Source organism: Salmo salar, chromosome ssa29 (genome assembly GCF_905237065.1).
Source record: "Salmo salar chromosome ssa29, Ssal_v3.1, whole genome shotgun sequence".
NCBI lineage: Eukaryota > Metazoa > Chordata > Actinopteri > Salmoniformes > Salmonidae > Salmo > Salmo salar.
Genome location: NC_059470.1, coordinates 32,348,159 through 32,367,658, shown reverse-complemented (window position 1 = coordinate 32,367,658; position 19,500 = coordinate 32,348,159). Strand labels below are relative to the sequence as shown.

General features: G+C 42.5%; 2 protein-coding genes across 3 annotated transcripts in view; both read left to right on the top strand.

Annotated features, from left to right (window-relative positions):
• The window catches only part of LOC106590614 (neuropilin and tolloid-like protein 1), a 156,442-nt gene extending 143,322 nt beyond the window's left edge, over window positions 1-13,120 (top strand). Inside the window, exons 8-11 of the mRNA XM_045710960.1 lie at window positions 2,551-2,664; window positions 6,567-7,188; window positions 8,261-8,333; window positions 12,176-13,120. Coding sequence (XP_045566916.1) covers window positions 2,551-2,664; window positions 6,567-7,188; window positions 8,261-8,321 — 797 coding nt within the window. The 3' untranslated portion in view covers window positions 8,322-8,333; window positions 12,176-13,120. The remainder of the gene's footprint in view (window positions 1-2,550; window positions 2,665-6,566; window positions 7,189-8,260; window positions 8,334-12,175) is intronic.
• A 1,904-nt stretch (window positions 13,121-15,024) lies between these two features.
• Window positions 15,025-17,778, top strand: LOC106590615 (mitochondrial import inner membrane translocase subunit Tim21). 2 transcript variants are annotated; one of them, XM_014181741.2, is made up of 6 exons: window positions 15,029-15,603; window positions 15,819-15,881; window positions 15,979-16,076; window positions 16,318-16,391; window positions 16,505-16,610; window positions 16,768-17,778. In XM_014181741.2, the coding sequence occupies exons 1-6, from the start codon at window positions 15,303-15,305 to the stop codon at window positions 16,858-16,860; spliced, it is 735 nt and encodes a 244-aa protein (XP_014037216.1). In that variant the 5' UTR covers window positions 15,029-15,302; the 3' UTR covers window positions 16,861-17,778. The 2 variants fall into 2 exon arrangements, with proteins under 2 accessions (XP_014037217.1, XP_014037216.1); XM_014181742.2 differs by lacking the exon at window positions 15,819-15,881 and having other exon boundaries at window positions 15,025-15,603.
• Window positions 17,779-19,500: the final 1,722 nt, after the last annotated feature.

Here is a 19,500-nt window from a genome sequence, read left to right as displayed (position 1 = left end):
AAACTATACCACTAGAAACAGATAACCATTGGATTGTAATAAAGATTGATTAAATCCCATTAAATTACATCAGATTGAATGGAGGAAACTGTCTTGGCTTGGTGTGATCATTTGATTCGTCAGCAGGTCTGTCTATTACACTGGGTGGGTCTGTCTATTACACTGGGTGGGTCTGTCTACTACACTGGGTGGGTCTGTCTGTTACACTGGGTGGGTCTGTCTATTACACTGGGTGGGTCTGTCTGTTACACTGGGTGGGTCTGTCTGTTACACTGGGTGGGTCTGTCTGTTACACTGAGTGGGTCTGTCTGTTACACTGGGTGGGTCTGTCTATTACACTGGGTGGGTCTGTCTGTTACACTGGGTGGGTCTGTCTGTTACACTGGGTGGGTCTGTCTGTTACACTGGGTGGGTCTGTCTGTTACACTGGGTAGGTCTGTCTATTACACTGGGTGGGTCTGTCTATTACACTGGGTGGGTCTGTCTGTTACACTGGGTGGGTCTGTCTATTACACTGGGTGGGTCTGTCTGTTACACTGGGTGGGTCTGTCTGTTACACTGGGTGGGTCTGTCTGTTACACTGGGTGGGTCAGTCTGTTACACTGGGTGGGTCAGTCTGTTACACTGGGTAGGTCTGTCTATTACACTGGGTGGGTCTGTCTATTACACTGGGTGGGTCTGTCTGTTACACTGGGTGGGTCTGTCTGTTACACTGGGTGGGTCTGTCTGTTACACTGGGTGGGTCTGTCTGTTACACTGGGTGGGTCAGTCTGTTACACTGGGTGGGTCAGTCTGTTACACTGGGTGGGTCTGTGTTACACTGGGTGGGTCTGTCTGTTACACTGGGTGGGTCTGTATTACACTGGGTGGGTCTGTCTATTACACTGGGTGGGTCTGTCTATTACACTGGGTGGGTCTGTCTGTTACACTGGGTGGGTCTGTCTATTACACTGGGTGGGTCTGTATGTTACACTAGGTGGGTCTGTCTATTACACTGGGTGGGTCTGTCTATTACACTGGGTGGGTCTGTATGTTACACTAGGTGGGCTGCAGGATGGCCAGTGCATTAGTGTTATTGGTGATTGAGAGGGGAGGTGTCTTGCTTGTATAATTACCGCTGTGATGAAGTGCTGACACATTACCAGAGACGCTATAATTGGATAACTCTATTCATGCTGCCTCGAAGGCTCTGTCTCTCCCTTTCTCTCTCCCTTTCTCTCTCTCTCCTAACACCTCTCTCTCTCTCTCTGCCTCTCTCTCTCTCTCCTAACACCTCTCTCTCTCTCTCTCTGCCCCTCTCTCTCTCTCTCCTAACACCTCTCTCTCTCTCTGCCTCTCTCTCTCTCTCCTAACACCTCTCTCTCTCTCTCTCTCTGCCTCTCTCTCTCTCTCTCTCTCGCTCTCTCTCTCTCTCCTAACACCTCTCTCTCTCTCTCTTTCTCTCTCTCTCTCTCTCTCCTAACACCCCTCTCTCTCTCCCCTAACACCTCTCTCTCTCTCTCTCTCTCTCTTTCTCTCTCTCCTAACACTCTCTCTCTCTCCTAACAGCTCTCTGTCTCTTTCTCTCTCTCTCCTAACACTTCTCTCTCTCTCCCTCGTCTCCTCACATCTCTCACTTTGTATGATCTCAGTCACCAACTATCATCGCAGCTACAGCTATGTGTCTTACGGATACACACATACACACACACGCACAAACACACATACACACACATGCACACACACACACATACATACATACGCACGCACAAACACACACGCACAGCGTTCCATTCCCTGCCAGTATCAACACACCGTCATAACGTACCTCTTTTAGCTTTGCACGTCTACCTATTGGCATCCATACGTAGATAATTAGTGTTCCCATTCAAGTTAAGTTATGTATATATGCAGTAACTCTGGCCCTGAAGGATTTAGGCCTACATGTGTTGTGATATCTCCAGGATATCAAGGTATTCTCTCCAGGTGTTACCCTGCCTGTGTAATTAAATAGATAGCTTTATGAAGAGCACTCCCAGAGAGATTACTATGCACGGCCTTGTCTCAGCGGATTTCTGAAAAAGGAGGAAAGATGAAAACTCATGAAGAACAGATGGTTCAGAGCTGAGTCATTATACTGGTTCATGTCTGTCTCTGATAATGATTCACGTTGTTGACTTATTTGTGCTTCCTAATGGAGTTGATTTTGTGTCAGATCAGACACGGTAAAAAGGCTGTTTGGTCTGCAATAGTATGCACTCCTTTCATTAAAATCACAATCATCCTTAACCATTTGAGTAATGTAGCTTATACTTGTGATTATTATGGGGAAACGTCTAATACATCATTGATTACAAAAACAGAAGGGGCGGCAGGTGGTTAGAGCGTTGGGCCAGTACCACTGTTCCCCGGGGGCTGAAGACGTTGATTCCCCCCCCCCGCACCTCTCTGTTTCAACTGACTAGGTATCCCCTTTCCCCACTACAGTTGTTGAGCACTGCAAGCAACTGATTCCTATGAGTACATGATGTATATCTCTGTCTAATGTTGCTTTCTCTCCTGTCGTTACAGCTCCATGCGAGCCGGATGCCTTCTTCTGTCACAGTAACATGTGTATTAACAACACCCTGGTGTGTAATGGTATTCAGAACTGTGTCTACCCCTGGGACGAGAACCACTGCAAAGGTGAGAGGTCAAACCCATGCTCAATATTATTATCATTTTTTATTTCTTTTTTATGTCATTACATGAAGATAAGGGGATCATAGTTATATTCAATACAATTCAGGAGCTGATTCAAAACCTGTGTTTAACCCTTTATTATGGTTGGTGTCTTGACTGATTTGTCCAAAATCGGCTCTACACTCTCTCCCTCTCCCAGCTCACTCTCTCTCCCTCTCCCAGCTCACTCTCTCCCTCTCCCAGCTCACTCTCTCCCTCTCCCAGCTCACTCTCTCTCTCTCTCCCAGCTCACTCTCTCTCTCTCTCCCAGCTCACTCTCTCCCTCTCTCCCAGCTCACTCTCTCTCCCTCTCCCAGCTCACTCTCTCTCTCTCTCCCAGCTCACTCTCTCCCTCTCTCCCAGCTCACTCTCTCCCTCTCTCCCAGCTCACTCTCTCCCTCTCTCCCAGCTCACTCTCTACCTCTTCCAGCTCTCTCTACCTCTCCCAGCTCACTCTCTCTCTCTCTCTCTCTCCCAGCTCACTCTCTCCCTCTCTCCCAGCTCACTCTCTCCCTCTCCCAGCTCACTCTCTCCCTCTCCCAGCTCACTCTCTCCCTCTCTCCCAGCTCACTCTCTCCCTCTTCCAGCTCACTCTCTACCTCTTCCAGCTCACTCTCTACCTCTTCCAGCTCACTCTCTACCTCTTCCAGCTCACTCTCTACCTCTTCCAGCTCACTCTCTACCTCTTCCAGCTCAATCTCTCCCTCTTCCAGCTCACTCTCTACCTCTCCCAGCTCACTCTCTACCTCTCCCAGCTCACTCTCTCCCTCTCCCAGCTCCCTCTCACAGCTCACTCTCTCCCTCTTCCAGCTCACTCTCTACCTCTCCCAGCTCACTCTCTCCCTCTTCCAGCTCCCTCTCACAGCTCACTCTCTCCCTCTTCCAGCTCACTCTCTCCCTCTCCCAGCTCACTCTCTCCCTCTTCCAGCTCCCTCTCACAGCTCACTCTCTCCCTCTTCCAGCTCACTCTCTCCCTCTTCCAGCTCACTCTCTAACTCTTCCAGCTCACTCTCTAACTCTTCCAGCTCACTCTCTCCCTCTTCCAGCTCACTCTCTACCTCTTCCAGCTCACTCTCTAACTCTTCCAGCTCACTCTCTCCCTCTTCCAGCTCACTCTCTCCCTCTTCCAGCTCACTCTCTACCTCTTCCAGCTCACTCTCTACCTCTCACAGCTCACTCTCTCCCTCTCCCAGCTTCCTCTCTCCCTCTCCCAGCTCCCTCTCACACCTCACTCTCTACCTCTTCCAGCTCCCTCTTCCAGCTCACTCTCTCCCTCTTCCAGCTCACTCTCTAACTCTCCCAGCTCACTGTCTCCCACTCCCAGCTCTCTCCCTCCCTCTCCCAGCTTACTCTCTCCCTCTCCCAGCTCACTCTCTCCCTTGCCCAGCTCACTCTCTCCCTCTTCCGCTCACTCTCTCCCTCTTCTAGCTCTCTCTCCCTCTTCCAGTTCTCTCTCCCCCTCTCCCAGCTCACTCTCTCCCTCTTCCTTCTCTCAGGATTTTAACACATTAAATCCCATGTCAATCCAAACCAATCCACTGTGTATCCCCTCCCTGTATCCGATCTATGTTCCTCTCAATCCGTGCACTTCCCACAGTGTTTCCTTCACACACTCCTAATAGAATTCTATCCCACCTGATCCATACCTGATGCTCTCCCCTCTCCCCTTCTCCGCCTCTCCCCTTCACCGCCTCTCCCCTCTCCCCTTCTCCCCCTCTCCCCCTCTCCCCTCTCCCCTTCTCCGCCTCTCCCCTTCTCCGCCTCTCCCCTTCTCCGCCTCTCCCCTTCTCCGCCTCTCCCCTCTCCCCTTCTCCCCTTCTCCGCCTCTCCCCTTCTCTGCCTCTCCGCTTCTCCGCCTCTCCCCTCTCCCCTTCTCCCCTTCTCCCCTCTCCCCTCTCCCCTTCTCCGCCTCTCCCCTTCACCGCCTCTCCCCTCTCCCCTTCTCTGCCTCTCCCCTTCTCCCCCTCTCCCCTCTCCCCTTCTCCGCCTCTCCCCTTCTCTGCCTCTCCCCTTCTCTGCCTCTCCCCTTCTCCCCTTCTCCGCCTCTCCCCTTCTCCGCCTCTCCCCTCTCCCCTTCTCCGCCTCTCCCTCTCTCCCTCTCAATCCATACTTGATTCTGGTGCACACTTCCTTAACAATGTATCCTGTTCCACTGATCCCATGTCATGACCCACTGCCAATACCCCTCCATCCTCAATGAAGACCAAGTCTATATATATTCCATTGCTTATTATTTTATTTCCTGAACTCTGTCCCTCTCAGCTTTTTCCTGATCTTCAGTGCTTCGCTGTTACCTCAGTGTTCTCCACACTCTCTCTGTTTCTCCTATTAGATCTATATCATGATTCATACAACCCCTTCCCTTCTATCCTGTTGGTCCTCAGGGTTGATCAGGGGCCATTGTACGTTTATTTTATTTCCTGAACTATGTTCCCTTTCAACGGCCTCTCCTGATGTCTCCTGACTCCCTCTGTTCTTACAGCTGTCCAATTAGATCCATACAATGATCCTTAGCTCTTTATGTCTGAGCTCCACATAAGTTGATACAGTGTTCCTCCTGACTGACTCCTACAGAGAGGAGGCTAGCACTGGCTCTAGTGGGTTGGTTAGTACACATGCTATATCTAAGGCTGGGTGAACTGTTCCTCCATGCTCCTTTCAGCTCTGTGGGCTACACAGTAACCATGCTGGTGACCAGAGTTTGAACCCAGGCAGCCACCAAACCTCTCCATTCACTGCATGTTTGTTCCTCTGTCTATCCCTGGTGTTTGTTCCTCTGTCTAACCCTGGTGTTTGTTGCTCTGTGTATCCCTGGTGTTTGTTCCTCTGTCTAACCCTGGTGTTTGTCCCTCTGTCTAACCCTGGTGTTTGTCCCTCTGTCTAACCCTGGTGTTTGTTCCTCTGTCTAACCCTGGTGTTTGTTCCTCTGTCTAACCCTGGTGTTTGTTGCTCTGTCTATCCCTGGTGTTTGCTGCTCTGTCTATCCCTGGTGTTTGGTGTTTGTTGCTCTGTGTATCCCTGGTGTTTGTTGCTCTGTCTAACCCTGGTGTTTGTTGCTCTGTCTAACCCTGGTGTTTGTTGCTCTGTCTAACCCTGGTGTTTGTTCCTCTGTCTATCCCTGGTGTTTGTTGCTCTGTATATCCCTGGTGTTTGTTCCTCTGTCTATCCCTGGTGTTTGTTGCTCTGTCTATCCCTGGTGTTTGTTCCTCTGTCTATCCCTGGTGTTTGTTCCTCTGTCTAACCCTGGTGTTTGTTGCTCTGTCTAACCCTGGTGTTTGTTCCTGACCCTTTCACCCAGCACATCAATAACATCTTCATCTTTATGTAGTTTATTTCCTCTGTGTGTTGGGAATCATATTTGCTTGTTAACTGTGATCTAGCCGTCTGCTGATGTGTGTGTGTGTGTGTGTGTGTGTGTGTGTGTGTGTGTGTGTGTGTGTGTGTGTGTGTGTGTGTGTGTGTGTGTGTGTGTGTCTGTGTGTGTGTGTGTGTGTGTGTGTGTGTGTGTATGATTATGCAGGAAACTTTGGTGCTGTTTTCGTGACTTGTGTGGGTGTAAATTGGTAATTTCTTAAAGGGGCAGTGCCACACAGTGGAATAATTATAGAACTGCAGTGTGTTTTACCACTTGGCTACATTTACAAAGAGGAGATGAAAGCAAAGGACACACTCTCTATACTAGAAACATCAACATGTCTTCTGACCTCTAAATTAGAAACATTATCAAGTCTCTTGACCTCTACTATTTGGTCTTCTCACTGTATCTCTCTGTCTCCCTCCCACCTATCTCTCTATTTCTCTCTTCCCCTATCTTTCTCTCTCTCCTCATCCCTTCCCTCTCATCCTCTCCCTCCGTCCCCCTACAGAGAAGAGGAAAGCTAACATCCTGGACAACCTGAACAACACCAACGGCACCATCATCGGCGTCACCTGCTGCATCGTCCTCATCCTCCTCATTGTGTCGGTTATCGTTCAGATCAAACAACCCAGGAAGAAGTACATCCTCCGGCGCGAGGACTTTGACCCCACCATGTTCCAGGAGGTCTTCGAGCCGCAGCATTATGGGCTCTGCACGTTACGCAGCACCACGCATGCCACCGCCGCCTCGGCGGATATAGTAGATCTAGCAGAGGACTTGGAGAACTACCACGCACTGCACCGCTCGTCGTCGCGGTGCGTCCATGACCACCATTGTGGATCCGCCTCCAACCCTGGTTCCGCCCACCTGTCCCAGCTGTCACTCAGTGGGCGGGGAAGCCGCGGGCACCTGAGCGCACGCGGGGCCGCAGCCCTCCTCACGGACCTTCCACCGCAGTCGGTACGGCCGCTGCTGCCCAGCGTTGCCACGGGAAACCGGCGCAGCATCCTAGTGATGAAGCACAGCTACTCGCAGGAAGCGGCCGACAATGGGTGTGACCTCGACGACGACCTGGACGAGGTTCCCACGACGAGCCACCGACTGTCGCGTCACGAGAAGGCAGTCCAGCGGTCAGTATCTATAGATTTCCATGATAATCCATGATAAATCAATCTGTCAATCAATGAAGACATCCTAATAGAAGATGTTATGTTGGAGGGTGACATTGATTTTTTTTCCTTTTTTAAACATTTTTTAATCCTCCTCTATTTTTCCTCTTTCCTTCATTTTACTGTTCATTTATTTTTTGGGGGGGGAGGGGTTTAGCTTTGTTTTTTGCTTCAATCTTCCTTTTTCCGTCAACTCTGTTATCATTCATAAAGGGCTATGCTGTGGTAGTGAGAGCCGCCCCCTCTGTTTCTTTATCACCCATTATGTCACTCCTCCCCTTCTCAATCTTCATATTGATTTATTTCTCCATCTGTGTTGCTCCTGTGGCTCCAGACCACGCCCACAAATATGGCCAGTGTCATTAGATCTACGTCGTGAATTAAAAGACTGATTTGTGATGTACAACGATAGTACATGTTGCCTTTTTCTACAGAGGACATGTAGATCAGTCTGTCTGTCTACTCTGACTCTCAACACAAGGGCTTGTATTGGTGCCTGGCACTGATAAAGAGATTATTGATTCATCCATTTAGAATGCAAATAACTTTATTTCGTAAACTCAAAAGATAAAAACATAATTAACTTTGTTAATGTTAGAAGTTAACTGTGATAATGTTGTTGTTTTTTTTGGTACAGTTCAAACCTTTGGCATGAACCTGTTTCCTATAAATAATTAAAAATATTTTATTGTACATGTATCTGCACCTTGATGGCTTGATACATTACATGTTACCAAGAATAAATGGAGGAACACTTCTTGTACCTCCAAAATAACTTCCAACTTCAAGTACCTTTGTTGTGCATGCATTTTGTGTGCTCTTCTCTATTCAACCTGTATACCTGTATGCGTCTTGGTTTAACTACAGTATAATTCCCAGCACAGCTATTTCTACGCATGCAAGACTTCCAGAGCTCAAAACTCTGTTCAAATGTTCAGCTTTTTTTTTTGTAGCAATTATATAATATATTTCAAATATATGAAAATCTCTATGCAAACGTTTGATATTAAACAACAGAGCGGTGACATTTCAGGTTCTGCCTCATTGGCTCTTTGAGCAAACACGAATCAGAACACAACACGACTAGGGTCTAAGACAATCTCAAGGTAAGCCCCTCCCCCTCTCACTTATACAACAATAAACATATTGTGTGTTGCTGTGTAGTTCATAGTTTTACCATGTAAGTCAGTTTCTCAGTCATGGTAGTTTGATGTAGCTTTGATTGTTACATTTTTTGTGAAGTTGTTCTGGATAGAGTTAGTTTTTTTGTTTGTTAGATTTTTTTGTATGATTCATTATCATCATCAAGATGGTCCCTCTCCCATCTTGGTTTGTGGTGTGTTTTTTGTGTGAAATTTGGCTGCTATTTTTTTCTTTTTTATTGCGTGGTTTATTTGAAGCTTGTACTTGTGTCCTCTTCTTATCGAGGGCCCATCTTGATCATCCTCTTATTATTTACTAGCATGGACTTTTCCAGTCATCTTCTGTTGAACCTATGGACAATAAGGATGTTTCTAACCTTAGACCTTTATTTGACCTGTATTATTTAACATAAGTATATTTTTATTAGAAGACTTTTGATTAAGCATATATATATATAGTACTATACTACAAGTACATACACAATACTAAAAACATAGTTTTCATTCTAAACAAGTTAGTCACCTGTAATGGTTTCAGACATTTACAACATATTCCTGAAGTCACACTTACACTGTATTCTCGGCTTGTTGAATGAATCAAATACAGAACAAGGCTTTTTTCAGCATCTATGTCTACTGTTGTCTTCAGTTTTAGCTTAATGTTGAAAAAGGCACTTACACATCGGAGCTATCTTTGTTGCAGGTGCATGGTAACAATTGAATAACATGAGAGAAAAAATAAGAAACCCACACACTGCTTTTTCTAGTAACACTGCTCTTTATTAATCTTTACGTATCGGCCCCAAGGCCTTCGTCAGAGCTTTTGTGAGGGTTTTTAATTTGCACCCTTATGTAGGAGCAATGTCTACATAAGGGTGCAAATTAAAAACACTCACGAAGGCCGATACGTAAACCTTAATAAAGAGCAGTGATACTATCAAGAGCAGTGTGTGTTTTTTTTTTTTTTTTCTCTCTCAAGTTACCTTAATTCTTACGAATACGATAGCGTCCCACCTGGCCAACATCCGGTGAAATGGCAGAGTGCCAAATTCAAATTAAATGACTATAAATATTAAACTTTCATGAAATCACAAGTGCAATACATCAAAATAAAGCTTAACTTGTTGTTAATCCAGCCGCTGTGTCAGATTTCAAAAAGGCTTTACAGCGAAAGCAAACCATGTGATTATCTGAGGACAGCGCCCAGCACACAAATGCATAACAAATCATTTTCAACCAGGGAGTTGCGACACAAAAGTCAGAAATAGAGATATAATATATGCCTTACCTTTGAAGATCTTCTTCTGTTGGCACTCCAAAAGGTCCCAGTTACATATAAATGGTCCTTTTGTTCGATAAAGTCTTTCTTTATATCCATAAAAACTCAGTTTTGCTGGCGCGCTTCAGTCAATAATCCACTGTTTCCCTCCTTCAAAATGCATACAAAATGAATCCCAAACGTTACCAATAAACTTATCCAAACAAGTCAATCAACGTTTATAATCAAACCTTCGGTACCCTAATATGCAAATAAACGATAAAATTTAAGACGGAGAATCGTTATTGTCTTTACCGGAGAAAAATACCAAAGAAGGCGCTCTCATTCACACGCTTGGAAACACTACAGCCAAAATGGGAGCCACCTAGAAAAACTACAATTTCTGGCTCATTTTTCCAAAAACCAGCCTGAAACCCTTTCTATAGACTGTTGACATCTAGTGGAAGCCCTAGGAACTGCAATCGGGCACAATGATGATGGTAGTGGCGATGATGGTGGTGGTGATGATGGTGGTGGTGGTGATGATGGCGATGATGGTGATGATGGTGGTGGCGATGATGGTGGCGATGAATGACTGATGGAAATAGAGAATATTTAATATGTAACAAACTGGAACAAAGTAGCTACAGAGATGAAAACAATTGCCTGAATATAGACTGGCTAGAAAGTCTTGAAACTTGAATTTAAGTAGGCTACTATTCTCACCCTATATTGTCAAGTCAGATTTGAATTTCCATTCCCCTTTAAGAAGGTACATTATTATCAACTAAACATTTTGGATGAATGCATTGTGGGAACCACGTTTTGGTTCTCAAATGTATCATCAACAACGAGGACTATGGTGACCAGAACCCCTTCCTCAGTTTAATATTTAGAGCATGTGATTTTGTAGGATTTTTACAGCATATTATAAATTATAAATTGGTGTATCCATTTTTTTTGTTGTGCTAAGTTTATCAGTAATAATACAATTGACTGGTAATAATTAGTTGATCACTTGGGAACTAACCCCAGTGTTATGTAGACTTTTTTGAATAAGCCAAATCAAGTTATTTTCTATGAGAATTGAAAATGGAATGGCATGACTTGTGCATGTTTTTTAAATCCATTGAAACATGAACAATTTAACATCTAGATTGAAAGTTAAGTCAACCACTAATACAATACATGCAATTATAAATAAATTATGAATATATTATAAATCCATTATAAATAAGTTCACCGTAACATAAAGGAAATCCATTCATAAAATTATTATTGCTAGTATTAATTGATTGCATGCTAATTAAACTAAATTACATTTCAAATAAATGCCAATGCAAAACTAACCTTAATTTTTAAATGTTGATTCCTTTCACAAATGTAAATTATAAAAAAATGTAGTTGTTTATTATTTGACAAAAAAACGATTTCATTTCAGTTCATTTGTCGTCACAGCCTCTTTAAGTAGCCTGTCGTCTTTGTACTCCGACTTTTCTGCTGGGGGTATTTGAAAAGAGGAGCGTTTTTAAAGCTTTGTAAGAAAATAAACAATAAAAGCTTAATATTTTTTTATTTTAAGGTTTTATCTAATTATTTTCATCATGTGTTTTCCAAGTCCTTATCATTGAAGTCCAATCAAGTCATGTGATTCTTTATGAAACGAAATTAATTTGGTTGCGAGTAACATTTGACAAAATATAAATAGTTGCAAACAGACATGCACATGCACACACAAATGTGCCCCAACACACACACACACACACACACACACACACACTCTCTTACAAATGGACACCATTAAGACGCACCATTTAGCCACACCAAGACTATACTAAATCAAAATATTTTGATCTCCACTCTATCGTACAATGTATTCCCAGTCCACTCTCACTTAAACACTATCAGGAAGTTATTACAGTGTTGACAGTGACACGGATGATGCTATTGTCTACACTACATCGTTGCAACTATGCTGACACCTTCAATATCACAACAATAAATCAATCTTTAGTTTAATTTGACATGCTTGCTCAGTTTTCTGCTTTGCTGTTGTTTATGTTAGTGTTTGTTCTTTCAGTAATGCACTTTGTGTGTTTTCACATGTTCAGTTTATGTTTTGTGGTCACTTCATTTTGACACAGCTTGTTGTGCTGTTATTGTATTACTGTAATTTAAAATGTAAGAGAATGTAAATCAAATGCTATGTAAACACACACACACACACACACACACACACACACACACACACACACACACACACACAGAGAGAGAGAGAGAGACAGCAAAATAACAGTACATGTCTTAACCCTGTAGGCAACTTACAAAAAAAATAGGCCTATTTTATGTTGGAATGTGTTCTTGTTATAGGGTTTAATTTCATTCACACAGTAAACTGGTCTAATGAAACTTCAGGATGGCGGATTAACATTCTTATTAGTTCTTTAAAAAAACGTATCCAATTGAAGCTGTCTCAAATAAGGGAGAGAGAATAGAGTTGCATTAACTGTGGACTGAGTAGGCTAATAGTGTTTTCATGTCTCTACAGATACTTCAGAAAGATGCATCATTCTTCTGCATCTTGCCAAGTTTGACAATTTATGGAAGTAACATTAATCTCCCTCATGAGAACTGTTGCATTGAGCGACATTTCTTTTTTAGAGTGTTGTGATAAGAAGAAAAAAAACGTTTTTTTTTGTGTATGCGTTGGCTTGTTTTGATGACAGCTGTGATATGCCCTGTTGGTGTTCATCAAATGGCTGAGATTGTAAAGCCAGAGACACGTACTGATACTTTCGGATACTGGACTGAAACTTTAAAAGATACATAAATACCTTAAATGTACATTGTTCATGGACTGTACCTGAACCTGTTCTTTTAAACTTTTTTTTTATTTGTATTTAACATCAAAACACATGAGGACGCCATTTTGGTACTGAAATCCCATCTGGAAACCCACTGTGTCACTGTTATGTTTCCTACACTCTATTAGGGCTCAAGTTCTTTCCCCGGACAAAGTTTCAAACCCCAGAGAATGTTGTGATGTCAGAAGAGTATAAACTGTATAGTGTTCCAAGCCATTGGACACGAAGGGTCTCCATGTTGGTGCTTTCTGAGGACTGAAATGGGACATTGGGATGTATAGGTAATTTCTATGGCAGCCACAGGTCTCATCAGGATGTAATGAAATTGGTTTTGAGAATTCCCAGTCAGATTTCCAACTAGGAACCCAAACATTGGGAATGGTTATATTTGAGGCTTGTCTATGCACACTAGACTACAGTAAGAAAAGTGGGCTCAATTATTAGGCTACTACATAATCCCTTGATTGCCCAACAGCCTTAGGCCTTCTTTGCATTAACATCAATATTTTATTTCCTGTCTTTCAGAATATGTCTGAGACCCCTCTGTTTGCTGAGATCTCTACTTTGTTTGGTAACACATTAAATAAATGCTGGGCAGAATGTTTTCAATAAACTGATACTAAATCTTATCGAGTCTTGCTGAGTTTGTATTGGAAAGTGATATTAATTTGTTCCTGTCCATGAACAACGTAAGCTGACACTTGTGACATCTTGTTGTAATGCTGTAGCTGAAGTGGGACCCAGTGGAGGCTCCCCAGAGGAGGAAGGGGAGGACCATCCTCCTCAGTGAATTATTTAGATTTTTTTGTAAAACATTTAAAAACGTATGGTGTAGCCAACATCATGGTGTAGCCAGAGAACAGCTAGCTTCCTTCCTCCTCTGGGTACATTGACTTCAATACAAAACCTAGGAGGCTCATGGTTCTCACTCCCTTCCATAAACTTACACAGTAATTATGCCAACTTCCGGAGGATATCCTCCAACCTATCAGAGCTCTTGCAGCGTGAACTGACATGTTGTCCACCCAATGAATTTAGAACTGAAAGCATATGCTACAGCTAGCTAGCACTGCAGTGCATAAAATGTGGTGAGTAGTTGACTCAAAAAGAGAGAAAGACAATAGTCAAAATGAAGGAGAAGCAAGAGAGAGATTTTCAATTTTTTTCAGTTTCAGTTTCACTTACTTAGCTAGCAGCTAGCTAGTTTAGCCTACTCAAACACCCTGCTCAAACAGAGGGATGCTATGTTAGCTAGCTGGCTATAACTATCCAACACAACACTGGATCTCTTCCAAGTCAAGGTAAGCGTTTGGTTTTACTAATTTATTGCCACCGGGGCCCACCGGTGTAAGTGCTAAACTGCTTACTGACTGTACACTAATGTTACTGCATGATTGTAGCTGGTTTACTAACGCGTTAGTTCTATTAGCTATGTTGACTATGACGTTACTTTAGCTAATATGGGGACAACGATGTAGGCTGTGTGTAGTGGTTATGATATGGTTTGGCTTGGAAAGGTTTGTTTGCCTGGTCACATACAGCTGATGTGTTGTGCATTGAAGTCCACAAGCGAAGTGAAAAGGTGAGAGGAGGAGAGCGCATTGATGCAAGAAGGAATACAGCGTGGCTGCTATGAAAGTTAACTGTGTTTACACGTGATCAAGGGTGTATTCATTCCACCGATTCTGTTGAAAAAAGTTTCTTAAATGGAAGCAACGGGATTTTTTTTTTTGCATAAACATACCTGAATTCGTCCAATAGGATCTATTTTTTTTGCAACTGTTGGACTAATGATTACACCCTAGATCAGCTAAATGCAGGCATGAGTGTATTGAATGTGTCACTGTCTGTCCATATGTCACTGTCTGTCACCTCAAATTTTCTCTTGACCTGTCGTTGACCTACGTTGTAAACTTTCATTCATAGGCTAGGTTGTAGCAACCGCATGATGGGTAATAGGGGAAATTTGAGTATCATGTAGTAGCCTAAACCTATCGATGTTACATTGAACTGGGTGAATGGAATATGAATTACAGTCATCCAATAAGGCGTAATAGAAATCAAGCCATGCTCATGAAAAAAATAAAATAAAATAAAAAATAAAATAAAACGGCACCGACCGCCACCGTTGGCGCCATTCCCCTAGTCTTCAATAAGTGCCCATATTATCAAAGAGAATAAACATGTTTTAATATATACATGTTTCAAAAACTCTCTGTGATAATGCTGTGATGTCTATTTCATCCAACACAGCATTCTCTTTGATATAATTCACTGGGACTTGTCAGGGACATTATATCAGCAAGGATTCTTTGTGGCTGTGGTTACTAGTCAAAATCGTAAAAATTCATGCACACAAAAATTAGCTTTTTGGTCTTAATTTAAGGTTAGTATTAGACAAAGTTTAGCAGTGTGGTTAAGGTTAGGTTTAAAATAATATTTTAAGAAGATAAATTGTAGAAATAGACGGGGTTTAGCCATAATTATGACTTTGTGGCTGTGGTATCTAGTGACGACCATTCTACCAAGAAAACTCACTCTCCCATAGTTCTTCGCGCGGGTACAGCGAGGACGACACATACGTGCGCCCAAGGTTCAACAGTAAACTTCAGAATTTAACGCTTAACAGACCTGCACGTATTTATTGAACTGTAGATTGAATTGTGTTCCTATGAGGTCATTTATATCGTATAATGGTTTGACTTTAGTAACAGTTCATTAATACTGGGACAGTTTGCGAAGTAGAGGCCAGACACCGAGTGCGTTGTAACAGCTGAGCTGGCTAGCAAGTCAACGTGAATAGAGGACAACATGGTGTATTCTTTCATACTGAAAGCTGTGCAGCGTAATTTGCAGCAACATCAATCACTATCAACCCAATGCGTTGATCGAATATGGAAACGCATGCAAAACAGTGTGCACCTTCAGAATCCGACTACAGCACTTTCCAGATATATTTTCTACAGGACCGCAGATCGCTCACCTATTGCGAGCGGTATATTTTGTACACAGAATCGAAGCATTTCTCTCGACACAAGGTTGAAAAGTAAAGAAGAAAAGGATGGTGGACAGGTGTCAGTACCTAGGCGAGGACCTTCTACTGCACATAAAGGTAAGTCTGTCAAACACAGCAATGTAATTGTCGAACAATCAGCCAGTAACTGGACAGAATCAGTGGATTTGTTTTTGGCGATGATCACACGTGTTGCAAAATAAGAAGAGACCAAACTATTGTAAGTGACATTGGCATGCATCATCCTTTGCTCCAGTTATCAGAGTTTAGAACTGGAAGGGTATACTAAATCACAGTTCTTGCCCTCTCAACAGTCAAAGAAGCTGGCAAAGACTTCACCTATCTCATAGTTGTGCTCATCGGACTTGGAGTAACTGGTGATTCCACAACATGATATTGAAACATTAGTTGATGTAATCTGATTGAAAGGCAGTATTTCTCCCACCTGTTGACACCTGTGTGTTTTGTTCCCAGGTGGGTTGTTGTACGTGGTGTTCCAGGAGCTGTTGTCCTCCTCCAGCCCCAGCAAGGTCTACAGCAAAGCCTTCAACAAAACCAGGTTACACCCAGAGGTGAGATTAGAACAAGCACAAAAACATAACATCAACAAAACCATCTAGTCTTGGTCTGTGTTTCAGTTCAATTCATTTATGTATTGGCCTTTCACAGGACTGTGTCTTGGAATACAAGAGCACTGAGTTAGACATTAACCGTCTCCTTCCCTGCATCTGCACTGATCTGAAAACACAGGGTAGGTTAAAGCAATATGGTGTAAAGCTGATTGCCCTTTTCTATCATCTTGTTAAACCACAGGTGATTGGAGTGTTTGGGGAGCCAATCAAGTGCTTTGGTGAGACGTCCCGTCGTGGTAGAAGACAGCAAGTCAGGTGAGAATTCACTTTTTACCAAGATGGTCTTTCTTCAGACACTAGGAATACAAAATTACCTCATTAAAACAGACTGACTTTTGTAAGTGTGATTACTAGCATATTTTCTTCAGTCATGTAGAGTATATGAAGGATGGACTAAAGCACATGAGGCTGAAGTTCTACATTGAAGGGGACGAACCAGGCCGTCAGGGAACGGTGCACACAGAATCCAAAGAGGTTAGACATACTATTCATGTAGTATTTTGTGTTTCATGTGTCAATAATCTGGTTGATTGATCTTAACTCAATTTTCATCTATAAGATTTGGCTAATCTGCATAGGCGCTGTTTAAGTTGTGATAGAAGTTTAACGTGCTTTTGTCCTCTTTTGACAGAACCCTGAAACTGGGAAGTTAGAGTTTCGCTACATCTTCGTGGAAGTAGACACCTACCCACGGAGAACCATCGTCATCGAGGACAACAGATAAGATGGAGGCTGACTCTTTTACCAGTCTGAAAAGGTGCTGCAGCTGGTGCAGGCAGTAAATTAATTTGTTGCCGAGTAATATTTGTGACACAATGTCTTCTCAACAGATGCCAATACAGTTTTACACAGTATCAGTTTAAACACCAAAATAGCAGATGGCAATCAAGTCTCTATCTCCCGATGTCTGGTTTGGTATTAGTTTTAATGTTGATAGCATTGTCATAGATATGTTGGGTGATTTTAGAAAAATGGGGCAAGAAGATGATTGTAAGCAAAACGGATCACTCTACAGCCAACGCTCAGGACAATTTCTTTATTTTGAGACGAGAGAGAGCATGTTGGATGATCTGTCTTTGAGGTGGCTGTTGCCTGCTGATTGCCAACCCATGCTATGCAGTGTTAATGTTCCAGAGGATAAAAGGTGTTTGTGAAAGAATTATACGCTTTTTCTGTGAAATCATGGAAACTGTTGCACAGATGCTATTTGTGTTTTGACACTCAAAAGTGAGAATGTAGCCGATTTTCTTGGTTGTGGATCTGTACTAAACGAAGATGCAAACCTGTCAGAGATCATTGGGATTTTGCTTAAGGCAATTTGGTGTTAAAGTAAAAGTTGAGAAATGATTTGTCAACTTTGAGTGTGTTCCTGCGATGAGATTTCACATCTCGTGAGCTAAATATTGCATTGACATTTATACCCCTTGGGGTATGTCAATCACGTTTCGCAATTGTGTTCCCCACCTTCAAGTGTATTGGGGAAAGAAATTACACTTTTAATATATTGATATTTCTTTGATTTTTGTGTATATGGACACCAGATGGTGACATGTCCACAGGCCTGCTCACATGTCCACAGGCCTGCTCACATTTTCACCAGTCCTATTCCAATAAATGGACGATTACTTTATCAAAAGCATAAGCGAATGTGGCTATGTGTGCTATACCTCTCCCAAGAGGTCTGATGTTTTTGGCACAGGCAGTAGTGTGCTTCCCCTGTATTTGCAGAGCTGTGTCAAGTCAGTGCTCCAGTTGTCTGTGTTGTTATAATTTAACATAATAGTGGAGATGACTGTTCAGGGCCATATAACTTCAACTTCAATTACAGTTTGATAGTTGTGGCAACTAGGCCACTCCATATGTAACCCATAAACCAATCTCAGTTTATACAATTTCAATAAACAGTCTAACGGTAGCTTCTAGGCTGTGGACTGAAGTATCCAGAACGGAAGTAAAAGTAACAGGTAAGTATTGTGTGCTTTGAGGGAAATTCAACATATTTTCCGACGTCAAATGAAAAGCAAAGGTCATTGGCAATGAGGATTGTTAAACTAACTGTTAATCTTAATTTTGAATCATTAAACGCTGTCTGGTTTATAGAATAGACAGTAGTATTAGTGTATCAGTCTGAGTCATTGACTGAAAACCATTACATAAATCCTTCTCAATCAAGGCAAAGCAAGTGTACCTTTTTGGAAATATCTATTTACTTAATAGATCACATGCTTTTATGTTTGTTTTTTCTTCTTGTCTTAATAGAAGCTACAATTAAGTGTTTGGAATATATATATTTTTTTACTTACCAAGGTGGCCAACAAGAATAAGCCAAAAGGGTATGGTAGGAATTGCGTAGGCACTCTGTTGTACGTCATTTAGTTATTTTCATTTGACTTAAAATGAACAAAGCTTAATATAATGTAAATATTGATCACATTGCAGAGTTTTCTAAAAGAAAAAACACAGCCTATATAACAGAGTTTAGAATTGTTATTGGCAGATATCTGCCTGCTCTGCCTCTGTCGTTGCGGTGCTAGTGAAATAGAACAGTCTAGATTTATTGGGAGTGTTTTCTCAAAACTCTTCCCTACATTCTCCTCCCTATAGACATGTCATCTGACCATAGCACAGGTTCCAATTCAAGTGCCAATACCGTTTTAGCAGTCTCCAAGGCATTTACATTTGTTGGATGGCATGAAAATAGAGCTCTTTGACCAAGCACGCTAGTGGTGGGTTTGGAGTCTAAAGAAAGAGGCATAAGCAGAAAAGAACCCCCATACCTGCTGTAAAATATGGTCTTGGAACTTTGATGTTATGGGAATATTTTGTTTCCACTGGTCCTGGGGCACTTGTTAAGATCAACGGCATCATGAACTTTACCCAGTACCAGGACCTTTAAGCCAAAAACCTGGTTGCCGATGCAAGTGGATCTTCCAGCAAGACAGTAACCCCAAGCACACATCAGAATACAAAAATAAATGGTTAGTTGACCATAAACTTTACATTTTGCCATGGCCATCTCAGTCTCCGGACTTGAACCCCATTGAAAACGTGGTTTGAATTGAAGTGTGCAGTCCATAAGCGCAGACAAACGATATCAAGGATCGGGAAAGATTCTGTAGGGATGAATGGTCTAAGATCCCTCCCAATGTGTTCTCCAATCTCATAAAACATTTTAGAAAAAGGCTCAGTGCCATTGTCCTCACATGGTAAGGTATTGAAAAGAGGTGTGCCAATAATTTTGACACCCATTTTTTTTAATAAATAAAACAAATATTACTTGGTAAACAAAATCTATTTCTCTGAGCAATTATATGTATTATATGTATTAGTATAAAATATAATTCCCCCAATTTTTTTGGAGCAT